The sequence below is a fragment of the Pleurodeles waltl genome, chromosome 9, assembly GCF_031143425.1.
Source record: "Pleurodeles waltl isolate 20211129_DDA chromosome 9, aPleWal1.hap1.20221129, whole genome shotgun sequence".
NCBI classification, from domain to species: Eukaryota; Metazoa; Chordata; class Amphibia; order Caudata; family Salamandridae; genus Pleurodeles; species Pleurodeles waltl.
In genome coordinates, this window is record NC_090448.1 from 497,374,512 (window position 1) to 497,387,876 (window position 13,365).

Sequence of the window (13,365 nt, forward strand, 5' to 3'; positions counted from 1 at the left end):
ATTTACCTTTGGTAATAAATTAGTTGGGAGACATATTCTAGTTGCAGACTCCTTACCTTAGAATTTTCCCCAGACATCGTCTGGATCCAGAGATTTTTCTTTAAGCAGAACCCCTGCGCACCGTTAGGTGGACTCTGTGTCCATCGTTGGCGTTGTGGTCGCTGAATATGACGCCTCGGGTCATATATAGACGCCTTCCTGGCGCACTGACATCAGCTTCTTTTCATGACTTTCCACGCCAGAAGTGCAGAGCCATGAAGAAAACTGACCCTGGTGCGCCCGACCGAAGGCCCTGAAAAGGAAGCCCCTATCCCTCGAAATCAGTGTGCAGAGTGGGGAGGATGGGTGGGTCGGTGAGGAATCTGCAACTAGAATATGTCTCTACCAGATAATTTGTTTCAAAAGGCAAGTAACTTGTTCATGTGATAGAGACTTTGAGCTGTAGATTCCTTACCTTAGAATAGATACCCAAGCAATACCATCCCCGGAGCAGGGTCTGCAAACCAAGATCATACTAGGAAGTCCTGCAGGACCGAATGGACAAAGTACCCGTCCCTTCGGACCTGACTGTCGAGGCAGTAGAGTTTGGTAAAGATGTGCAAGGACACCCACGTAGATGCCTGGCAGATGTCCAGGACTGGAACTCCACCTCCTAATGCAGTGGTTGCAGCTGTTGCTGTAGTAGAATGAGCAAGCAAGCCCTCTGAAGGTTGCTTTTTAGCCAGTGCTCAGCACATTTCAATGCAGAGAACAACCCATCCAGAAATGGTTCTTTTCTGCACAGCCAATCTTTCTTCGCACCCACATAACCCACAAAGAGTTGATCATCCACCCGGAACTCTTTGAGACGGTCAAGATAGAACACCAACATTCTTTTTGGGCCCAGGCAGTGGAGTCTCTCTTCTTCCTTGGAAGGATGTGGGGGTGCGTAAAAAGTAGGCAAAGTGATGGATTGGCCTGCATGAGAGGGCATGACTATCTTAGGTGGAAAGGAGGCCCAGGTATGAAGCACCACCTTGTCAGAAATGAAAGGTGGCTTTGAAGAAAGAGCCTGCAGCTCAGTCACTCTGTGGGCAGAGGTGATAGCTACAACGAAGACTGTTTTCAGAGTTAGCAGTCGAAGTGGACAGTTGTGAGGGGGCTTAAAGAGAGCACACATGAGAAAGGTAAGAACTAAGTTCAAATCTCATTTGGGGCATTATGAATGGGGAAGGAGGAATAAGATGGGTAAGTCCCTTAAGAAATCTTCCAACAATGAAAGATTTAAACAAAAAGGGTTGATCAGGCAATCAGCGAAAAGCTGAAATGGAAGACAAATAACCCTTGAGGGTTCCCAGAGCAGAGCCCTGCTGGGCCAGAGAAAGGACAAACAAAAGACCCTTGGAAAGAGGAGCGGGGGGTCAACAGACTTATCTGGACACCATGCCACAAAAGTATTGCATCTACAGGTGTATACCGTTTTGTTTTGTGGAGGGATGCGTGGCTGCCAAGATTATACTGCAGACTTCGGGCGGACGGTCAAAAGCTGTCAACTGCTGCTACTCAATCTCCAAGCAAGAAGGCAGAGACTGGACAGGTTTGGATGGAGAACCGTCCCCTGCTGCTGCGACAGAAGATCTTCCTGGAGGGGCAGTCTGATCAGAAGATCGATGGCCTTGGTCAAGGGCTCGGGATACCATACCCTACAGTCCAGTCCGGAGCCACAAGAATGACTAGGACCCAGTCGTTCTTGATCTTCTTGAGAACTCTGGGCAGAAGTAGTATTGGTGGAAAGGAGGCCTGAGTTCCACTTGCGAGTGAGTACCGCCTTGGAAATGCTGGAAAGATCCTTAAAGATGTTATCATTTAGATATGGATATGGAGTTCCTTTTCAGATAGGGAGTGAAAAGAGTTAAATAATTAAGGCTTTAATAATGAAACAATACTTATATGCAATTACCACCATAAATCCTCTAGTATTTGTTGTGAAATAGGGCCTGTTAGACCTGGCAGCCTTAGTGTGGTCTTCCCCCAGACTTTGTGCCTTCACCTGACATTTTTGCTGTATCTTTTTGTTAGCCTTAGGACTTTGATTACTTTACCACTGATGACCAGTGCTAAACTGCATGTGCTCCTCCCCTAAACATGGTAACACTGGTGTATTCACAACTGGCATATTTAATTTACTCATACGTCTCTTGTAAAGTGGTATACCATATACCCAGGGCCTGTAAATGAATTGCTACTAGTTGGCTCGTAGCACTGATTGTGTAACGTCCACTTAAATAGCCCTGTAAACGTGTCTCAAGCCAGCCACTGCAGAGCCTGTGTGTGCATTTTCACTTTGACTTGGCATTTAAAACCTCTTGGCAAGCCTTAAACTCCCCTTCTATTACATAGGATTCACCCCTAAGGTAGACCCTAAGTAGCTCATAGGGCAAGGTGCTTTGTAAGTAAACGGCAGGACATGCACTTTGAAGCTTTACATTTCCTGGTAGTGAAAAACTCCCACAGGCGTTTTTCACTACTGTGAGGCCTACTACTCTCGTAGGCCAGCATTGGGAGTTCCTAAGTATACTTTTAAGCTGTAATTCCTGATCAGAAAGGAGAAGCTGAGTCATGTTTCATATCTTTGGAATGGTAATGATAAATCCTCTTTAATGGTAAAGTTGGATTTAACATTACTATTTTAGAAATGCCACTTTTAGAAAGTGGGCATTTCACTGAATAGGGAAGTGCCTGTCCCCACACAAAGGGCTGATTACCCCTTACTGACTGTTTAAAGCCAGGACTAGAAAGAAAGGATCTTTGTGCACTTCAAAGACCCTCCTTTGTAGTCACCCCCACATCAAAGAACTTTTGAGTAGAACTACTGGGTCCCTGTCCCCCTAAAATCAGACACTTTTTGACCTGTAAATACACACTGCTGGATCTATGTGTGCACATTGCCAGAAGGACTACTATGCTGCCTAAAAAACTCATCTTGGACTGCTGACCTTGAAGGCCAGCCTTGTTCTGCTCTTGCCCTGCTGCCTGCTACTCTCTGCGTGTGCTGAAGGACAGCTGGACCTTTGCCTAAAAGTGTTCCTCAAGGGGTGCTGACTTTCCCCCTGTTCCTGAAGTCTCAGGGCCATCAAAGACTAAGCTTGCTGATCCCTGCCATAGGGCTCAGACCCCCATGAGTCCGGCAGCGGATTGCGTGCTTCTCTTGTCCCGATCCGTGCTTTGTGGTGCCCTAGATCAGTGTCATGGTCTACTCCACCTGTGCGAGCCGACAACCTCCATTGCAGCCTTTCCTGCCTCATTGGCTGCCTAAGGGATGGCTACGCCACACCCTACCGTCTCCAGAAAGCGGAAGTCATCATTGTGTGCCTGTGTCAGCAGTTCACTGCAGCTTTGAGGCAAGTGACTCGGCTGAGAAAGGATTTTCGGCATCTGGGTGCCTTTCTGTCATCGGACTGCCGGGCCAGTCCTGACCATCAATGACCACCCAGCACGGCCCGTCATCACCCCGCTTTCCAGAAAACGTACCTTTGAGGCCCCAGTATCCATCCTGCACACTCACGAGCAGCTGAGATTGCTGGAATACTCTGGTCCAGAGAAACCAGTCGAAAAATTGTCATCGGATGTTGTTTTTCGGCACTTTGTTAGCCCGACACAGCGAGAAAGTAATTCTTAACATTCCCTAAATTAAAATTGAGTCGTTGCCCCCCAGGCTGGCAGGACCGTCAATACCCTTATGATGTTATGTGCTGCTTAAGCACTGTGTTAATTCCATACTTAACAACGCTCATATTCTGAAAAGTATCATTGGATTTTTATTGTTTTGGGTTTTAGTGTGTTTATAATATATAACCTATTTTTATAAACCCTGTGTGAAGTCTTTTTGTGATGTTTTCATTGTGTCACTGTGTGTGTTGCACAAATACTTTACACATTGCCTGTAGAGTTAATCCTGTCTGCTATGTGCCAAGCTACCAGAGGGTGAGCACAGATTAATTTAAATTGTGTAACTGACTTACCCTGACTAAAGTGGTGCATCTTGCTTTTACCGAATATATACTCTGACAACCACAAACCCCCATTTCTAACAGGGCTGAATTGGCCTGACATTCTACTTTTGGCACTCAGATCAATTTGAGCACTCCTAACTAAAGGGCACAAGATAATAATGGGTTGTATAATGGTACTACCTTCTACTGCCCTGATGCCTTCAGTTTTGCTTGATTTGCAGCTGAATGATGATGTGACTGTAGTATTGCAAAACTCTGATTCATATTCCCAACAGCTTTCATTCCATCAGTCCGACTGGGTATTGTCATGACCTGCAGCCTGGTGGCTGGCTGCATATGAAGATTCATCAGCAAAGGTACGCACTCTAATCCCACTGGGAAGTTCCTACCAAATCCTTCCCACCACAAAACTGCTATGAAATGTCAAGGACTGCCTGCCTGGATCCATGCATCACACAGCAAGTGTGCCACCAAACAAAAATATTCCAGACCTGCTGACTGAGCTACCCCTGCTTCTGTTTCTGTGAACAGAGGAGTTTCTACACATGCTGTGCAAACTGCTGCTGATCTCCATGCTCTTCCTCCAGTGCTCCTAGATACTCATGTTTCTGCCGCTTAATTACACAGAATATTTCACGGTGATGCAGCAACTCCCGATGCCCACATCTACAGCCTACATTCCCTGTAGTGGTAAGCCCCACCTATTTCTTGGTGGGATTGTAAACCCTCTTCACTGCAACTCTGCTTGCGCAGCTCACAATGCTGGTGTGTCCAGAAGGGGATAGCGGTGGGCGCAAAACAATCAACCACACTGAGCCTACAGCCACCTTCGAGAAAAACTCTCCCTCTGCAAGTACACAACTTTCCTGCAAATTCTGAAGCAGTATAAACATCATGTGGGCCATTATTCATGCTGTGCATGTACCCATCACTTCCTTGATTCTAATAGAGTTGAACCCATGAACCACATTTCGTTTGATTGGAAAAAACAATGTGTTAATTGAACAAGTTACTTACCGTTGGTAATGCCTTATCTGGTAGAGACAGATTCTAATAAAATTGATGACTGGATGGGTTCTAAAGGGTGGAGCTCTTGGTTTTGGTTGAAAAGCATTTTTAGAAGTATGGGAAAGAAGATTCTTGAAACAGTCTTGGTCATCTTTGTTGCCCTTACATTGATCTATTCCATTGAACAAGTTATATTGCCTCCATCAACAGTCTCATTAGAAACAAGGGTGCGTCTTCATCCCACCCACAGATAAACCTAGATTTGAAATAAGATCGTAGTGCCTTAGAATGTTTTGAGTCAGATGTAAACTTGGAAGTAAACTGTGTGATGGTTATCTATGTGTCTTATGTTGCACTAATAACTAGTGCAAGAAGGGGGAGCTGTTAATGTGAACCACTGGTTTGTTATGACTGTAACTGCTTCTTCCACATTTTTCACCCTTGCTAACCATCCCCAGTGCTGGTGCCCATTTATGACGTTTTAAGTCTCTTTCACATCTTAGTTCCCTAGATGAGAAGGTGTTGACTAGTTTGTTCCACCAAGAAAGTTTATATTTTTGTTATAACTGAAGGCTGTCTTTTTTTTCTTCTTTCACATGATCTCAGACCAAGCCACCTGTTTACTCCCTTCATTTTATCAAGTCATGTGATCTCTATTGTATGGCTGTATATGAGGAGCTATATATTTGTGCTTTTCTGATGCTTGCTGGCTTCTCGCCAATACATTTTGTCGGTAATGATGGCCCCAAGTCCAGCTGCGAAAGGAGGGGAGTTATGCATGGGGTTAGCTACCCCACCATGTAAACAAATCCTAGCTACAGAAAAATCAACCTTAAGACATCCCAGCTTTGGGGAGACAGAAATGTCATTTATGGAGAGAAATTATGTTTTGTGATGAACACCAGAGATCTCTGGAAGACGCATAGCGGATCCACCTGCTTTCAACCAAGACAATCATCGTCAAGACATGGAATATGAGGGCCGTGTACGAGACAAGCAACACAGCCCAAGTGGCAGTAGAGATGTCCTGCTTGGCATTAGCAAGACCAGATGGACACAGTCCGGACAGAAAAGACTGGCTGCAGAAGGAATGCAGCTGTATTCTGGATACAAGGAAGAGAGTGCTCCACTTTCTTACCAAGTAGCACTTATGCTAATGCCAGCAGCCAACAGGGCTATGATTGGATTGGAAGTCTAGGGTCCCAGAATTGTCACAGCGACCTCCCATACAATTTAAAAGAGGATCAACATGAATGTTACCTAGTGATATGCACCTACAAATAACAGCACAAAAGAGGAAAAAGAACAGTTTTACAACTAATTCCAATCCATCCTGGAGAAATGCCTTGAGAGAGCCATCTACATACTGATGAGGGACCTCAGTACCAAAATGGAAGCAACAACACTGAGTGCAAAAGAGACATGGGCAACCACAGCCTTGGTTACACAAGAATGGTGAAAAGCATGCCGATCTCTGTGCCCTGACCAGTTTTGTGATAGGCGGTAGTTTATTCCCACAGAACAAATATGCAAGACAATGAAGGTGTCACCAGACCATTCAACAGAGAATCAAATTGACCAGGTCTGAATTGCCAAGATTCTCTGGAAGTCTCTGTAAGATTTGAGAGTGATGAGCGGACGTGCTGTCAGATCATCAACTTATTGTGGACAGATTAAAGCTAAAGCTGAAGAAAGCATGCTTAGGACCAACAATCCAATGCCAGTGATGCAACACCACCTCATCAAAGATGCACAGAAACTGAGTGAATACTCACCCTCAATTACATGTTTCAAGTCCTGCAAGAACTAGAGGACGACAGAGTCCTAGTAAAAAGTCAGCAGTAGAAGAAGAAAGAAAAAATGGCATCAACCTTTCAGGAGCTCCTGGGTCCTGAGAAACACCAGCATAAAAAACGCATCTCTACTGAGATTCTCTGCAAAATCCAAGAGAGAAAGGAAAATAAATATCCAGTCAACACCAGGTGAACAATAGTAGAGAAAAAGAAAGCTCACAGTGAATACACCAAAACAAAAAGGAGGCAAAGAGAAGATTAAGAGTAGACAAGCGAAGATTCATAGATAGTCTTGCCACAGCAGCACAGGAAGCAGCATGCCATGGAAACCTGAAAGAACTCTACAACATAAAATAGAAACTCTCTGCTATATACTACAAGCAAGAAAGACATGTTAAAGACAAAACTGGGAAGACAATCATGAGTAACGAAGGTATACTATGAAGATGGGTGGAGCACTTTGAAGAACTACTGAACTATCCCATGCCGCAGTCCCCACTAGACATACAGGTTTGTCAACTGAATGCAGCAGCTCAATCAAGGAAGAAATTCAGCAGGCTGTCAAACATTTGAGAAATGGGAAGGCAGCAGGACCTGGGAACATTCCTGCAGAGGCACTGAAGACAGACATTTAAAAATCAGTAGCCATGCTCTCTGTCATGTTTGTAAGGATCTGGAGGGAGGGAAAAGGTGCCACCTGACTGGAAAGAAGGATAGCTCATCCAGATCCCCAAGAAAGGTACTTCAGTAACTGTGCAAACTACAGAGGGTTAACGCTTCTATCAACCTCAGAGGGTTCAACAGAGTCATCATGAACAGAATGAAGGAACAAGTTGATGCTCAGTTGCGAGACTAGCAAGCTGGTTTTCACAAAAATAGATCCTGCACAGACCAGATGTCAACACTGTGCATCATCATTGAGCAGTTGATTGAATGGAACTCCTTCCTTTATGTCAACTTCATCAACTATGAGAAGGCTTTAAAAGGTGTGGACAGAGAGACCCTTTGGAAACTCCTCTGCTACTACGGTGTGCCAGATAAGCTCATAAGATTCCTCAGGAACTCTTATGAGGAAATGACCTGCAAAATAGTCTTTGGAGGACAACTTATGGAAGCACAACGTAGCCTCAACATCCACAGGGGAAAAAACAAGAATCTGAAGGCTAACATGCCAGCACCACTGCAGTCACTCTTGTAGGATATGCACTGGAAGAGGTTGAGGCCTTCACCTACCTGGGCAGTGTCACAGACAAGCAGGGTGGCATAGACACCGACGTCAAGGCAAGAATCAGCAAAGCAAGGACTGCCTTCATTCAGCCATAGAAGATCGGGTGCTCCAAGGACCTAATGCTGCAAATTAAGATCAGGCTTTTTAACATCAACATAAAATCGGTCCTTCTGTATGGAGCAGGAACTTAGAGGACAACACTGACCACTGTCGCGTAGGCTCTCATTATTCTAATGAGACTACTGGGTTTGGGTGACAGAATCATAGCACTGTGGGGGACTGAGTCTGAACCCACTCCAGGTGACACCTGTCGGCCTAATCCGGGTTTTGTTCTGGCTAACTAGCAGTGCCTCATCTTCACCCTAGAGCAGGGATGATTGGGCAACCGAGCGCATGACACAATTGACTCCTCAGGGAAATCGTGGTCACTCAGACCTCATCCGTTTCTCTCACTTACATTAGTCCTGCATATACAAGGACAATCAGAGGCAGAATAGAATTCAATAAGGTTTTATTGAAGTAACTGCATATTAGATAATAAAGCATGTACTGCAATAACTAGGATGATGAAGCATGACAGGATTAAAATTGTGACAAGGAGAGTAAAGCATAACAATAATACTACCATATTGTCACTAGAGTTGTGTGAGAAAGTAGCCTCTTTCTAGCATGGTTACCCCCATTTTTGGCCTGTTTCTGAGTGGTTGTCATTGGGTTCTTACTGTCTCACTGGGATCCTGCTAGCCCTCCATCCTCCGACGCACAGCTCCCCGAAATGTTCCGCGGCGGCATGGGACCTTCCAGTGTAGTGCTGGGACGACCGCACTTTGCATCTTCTTTGTCCCTGTGTCTGGGACACCCGTGGGTGCTGCCTGGTCTTTTGAGGGCTCTATGAAGTGCTGAGAGCCCCCTTTGTCTCCTCAGTCCGAGTTGAGACCCCCAGGTCCCTCCTGGGTCCCGGCAGCTCCTTTTAGACGCAAACCGTGTACTTGCTTGAACCAAGGCTTGTTGGCAGAATCCAGCAATGCAAACAGCCTGCATCCAACAACTCGACATGGGACATCACCTGCAACAAGCAAGAGCCCGCAGCCTTCTTCTTTGGTGCTCTTCTGTACTTTTCTTCTTACCGGAGAATCCACTTTTGCACCATCTTCTAGGTTGGCAGGGGCTCCTGTCCTTTCCTGGACTCTTCTTCGACTTCTGGACTTGGTCTCCTCTCTCCACAGGTCTTAAGATCCAGGAATCCATTGTTTGTTGCTTGCAGTCTTGCTTGGTTCTTGCAAAATCCCTATCACGACTTGTAGTGTGACCTGAGGAAACTTTCTGTACTTTACTCCTGCTTTCCTGGGCTCTGGGGTGGGGTACTTTACTTACCTCTGGTGTTTTCCTACACTCCCAGCGCCCCTCTGCACACTACACTTACCTAGGGGGGAATTCGTTTTTCTCATTCCACCAATTTAGTATATGGTTTGTGTTGCTGCTAGGCCCATTGCAATCTATTGTATTTTCTACTGTTTGCACTATTCTATGACTGTTTACTTACCTGATTTTGGTTACTAGTGTATATATTGTGTATAATACTTACCTCCAGAAGGAATATTGCCTCTAAGATATTTTTGGCCTTGTGTCACTAAAATAAAGTACCTTTATTTTTGGTAATACTGAGTATTGTGTTTTATTGTGTATATGTACTGTGTAACTATAGTGGTATTGCAGGCTCTATGCATGTCTCCTAGTTCAGCCTAAGCTTCTCTGCTACATCTACCTCTAGACAGCCTAAGCTGCTAGAACCCTGCCTACATTTCACTAATAAGGAATAACTGGGCCTGGTATAAGGTGTAAGTACCTTAGGTACCCACTACAAACCAGGCCAGCCTCCTACAAGTCGTTAAAATAGTTCTACCTAGGCTATGTTGGAGCACAGCACGTTAAGCTCTAATTCTGCCCTTCAGGTTCCCCTGGGAAGACATCATCCTTCATACCTGAGCAAGAGGCCTGTAGTCTACATAAGCAGCTGTAGCGAAGCACTCAGCAATCAGCATACAGTCGTGGTCATCTGGCTGGAATCTCCCTCTAACGTACATGGGTCACAGTAGTGTTATTATAATAAAACAGTTGATGTTCCAAGAAAGGATCCCTACGTAAGAGTGTGTATGTTTCTATGAAAACAAGAGACAAAGCGTTACCACATGTGCCGGCAAACTATATTACTGCACCCTTGAGAAAAGCACAGAGTGAGAGAAATGTCTTGTTTAAGAACGCAGTGCTGGCCTAGGCAAAGAACAGTTACATAGAGAAAATAAAACAAGACCACAAATATAGCTATTGTTTAAATAATAAAGCTGAATAAAATATATCCAGGTTAAAGTGCACAACGACAGGCCTAGTTTGCTAAAATAACGTGTATGAAGCTGTAACTAAAATGGTTACACAGCACCACCACTAACAAAGTCCAGACCTTCTTCAACACCTGTCTGTGGAAAGTCTTCCAAATATGCTGGCCAGACACCATCAGCAACAACGACCTGTAGCAGCAGACTTTCCAACTCCCTGCTTATGACGAAATCATGAAAAGACACTGGGGCTGGATAGGTCACACTCTCCACAAGCCCGCATCAAACACCACCAGGCAAGCCCTGACCTGGAACTCTCAAGGGAAAAGGAAAAAGGGAAGGACAAGAAACACCTGGCTCTGAGGCCTCAGGGCTCACTACAAGATGGGTTACACCTGCAGTCATCTTGATGGAAACACAAAGGACAGAGACAGTTGGAGAGTTTTGGTTGATGGCCCATACCCAGGAGAAGTAGTAGGTGTAAGTAATTAATACAAAGAACCATATATTTGCGCTTTTCTGATGCTTAGTGAGTGCTCTCCAATTCACTTTGTCAGGAGCGGGGACGCTGGGTTACTGAATATGCAATTCACAGATATTAATCTTTCTTTTGTTAATAAAGCCTTCAGACTTTATTTGGCATGCACACACATTTTATCTGACAATATGGAGGGCTAGTTAATACTAATCTATATTTCCAAGAGAAAGCCCTTACAACAGGTAGAGCTACCTGTAGCTTATTCCACACAGCTCGCACCCTACACATCATAGCTAGCAACATACCCTTGAAGACTGTTTTGCAGTCCACATCTGTGTAAACAGAGGGAGCATGGATGCCTCTGAATGTGGGGAATTACAAGAGTCTCTACCACGTCTACCACCTTTTTAATAACTGTGGCCAAATTGGACTCTTATTCAATAGTGGGACTTTCTAATTGCAGGAAGTCCACCTATGGGAAGGTGGTTTAACTACTTGGATTTTGCAAGCCCACTTGTACAGTAGTACTAGAACTTAAAGTGGGCAGTAAATTACCAGCCTCACTGTCATCATCTTGTTTAAAGGTTTGCTAAGATGGTGAGGAATCAGAGCTAAATACACCCTGAAAGACTGAAAATTGGAAATTACATTACAAAACTAAAGAAACAGTTGCTTCTTACCTTAATGCTCAATTTTAGCTTTAGCTGAATGTGTTGAGTCATAGATTGCCACTTCAATTAAGGTATTGACATTGATGCTACCACCACGAGCAATATGCTTTAGAATCAGCCTCAGAACTGAGCCTTAGTTGGTATCAAAGCAATAAAAAATATAGGGCTTCGAAGGGATCTGTGGATGATGGGGGACTTTTCTTTAGTCTGTTACCCTACTTACCACGTTGTGAGGAAGACCTTATACATTTCTATTACCTCTTTCCCAGGTGAAGACGCTCTAGATCAGGTGCAGAACACCTCGGTGGAGACCTCGATCAACTCCATAAAAATGTCTGTAGTAGTTAGCTTCTCAATCCTGATTTGCGAAGGATTTACAAGTGTGTTGAGGACATATCCGAGGCGTTGTGCATATGACCAAAATACCACAGGCAGTCATTGTGCGGCTCGGTAAAAGTCACAGATCTTCAGCATGATTTCTAGGGCCTGAACATTTTAACAAAGGCATGTTCTCATTTGTGGAAAATAAACATAAAATTGCTGATAAATAGGGAAACTACTAGGTGGCACCCGATCCTGGCACCAGTGCATATGGCCTGTATATAGGGACATTCATTGAGTTCTGGCGAGGCTGTAAAACGTCAACGATGGTGACAGCCAGCGCCACGTGGCGCTGGTGACTTGGAATTATAAAAAATATTTCCAGATGCAATCTAGTATCTGTGGAAAAAGTGGAAAAGTAAGGAAGACAATGCCCATTAAAAATTCCCAAATTTGGGCACGACACTATCTTTCAGATTGTGTTACAGGTCAAAATTTACTTAAAGTCCCTGAACAGTAGATGATGTAAAGTGAACCCTGGCAAGGGCGCTAGGAAGCAGGGCTCCAAGACGGCTCCTATTGATATAGGTGAATGTTGGATCTTGCAGAACCTTTAAGAGCTACAGTTGTTCACTTTAGTGAAACAATATCTCGGTGATGAATTTCATACTTCATATTAAGTGCTCAGGAATTGTAGAATAAACCACAGTTTAAAATCAGTGAATAGGCATTCTGGGACACTGACATCACAGGTTAGAAGGGAAGCAATGGCCTAAGGGGGCAATATAGACATGTCAATTTGGTGAAATGATAATATGCACCATTGGCCCAGGTGCAAGAGCTGCTGATTAAAATGAAAACTTGCTTAGAAAACTAAAGAACTCCCAGCTTTAAATGAATATATTGAATGCAGGCTTATTTATCAAATCACATCTTGTAGCCATTGGCAAACGATAAACGCTGGTTTCGCATTTGTAGCAAAGAAAAGTTTGTATACATACCCAGACCTGCTTTTGCACTTTTTTTCATTAACCAACTACAAACCACAGTGCCACACCTTAGAGTAAAATAGACCAATTATACTTCTCTACACATACATTGTTTTCTTCTTTTCAAAGGACAGTTTTGTTTGGTTCTCCCCTAGGTCGTCTTTCAGCCTCAAAGCAGGATTGAATGCATTAGAACGAAGGAGCCTGCCAACCTCTTCCTGAATTAGATCCAGATCTTTCCGTCGGAATGCAACCCAAGCAACAGCAGTACAAAAGTTGTAAAGAGCCTAAAAAGTTAGAAAATACAAAAGAAAACGTCTGTGCATCAATAAAGTTAACTTTAGGATTGTGAGCACATTTTTATCTAGGCACTTGGGCCCTGATTTATACTTTTTTTTGTGCCGCATTAGTGTCATGTTTTGACGCAAAAGCGGAACAAACTTATAAAATACAATTGTATTTTGTAAGTTTACGCTGCTTTCGCATGTTCACCTGTTTCTGATTTCTTTTTAAATCGGCAACTTGTGAGGCACCAAGTCACTGATTATAAAA

At 44.1% G+C, this 13,365-nt stretch overlaps 1 protein-coding gene across 3 annotated transcripts in view; it reads right to left on the reverse strand.

Moving 5' to 3' along the window:
- The window catches only part of PPP1R36 (protein phosphatase 1 regulatory subunit 36), a 284,578-nt gene that overhangs the window by 74,801 nt on the left and 196,412 nt on the right, over window positions 1–13,365 (reverse strand). For all 3 annotated transcript variants that reach the window (XM_069207337.1, XM_069207338.1, XM_069207336.1), the window contains one exon: window positions 12,922–13,100. In XM_069207337.1, the coding sequence (XP_069063438.1) occupies window positions 12,922–13,100 (179 nt within the window). The remainder of the gene's footprint in view (window positions 1–12,921; window positions 13,101–13,365) is intronic.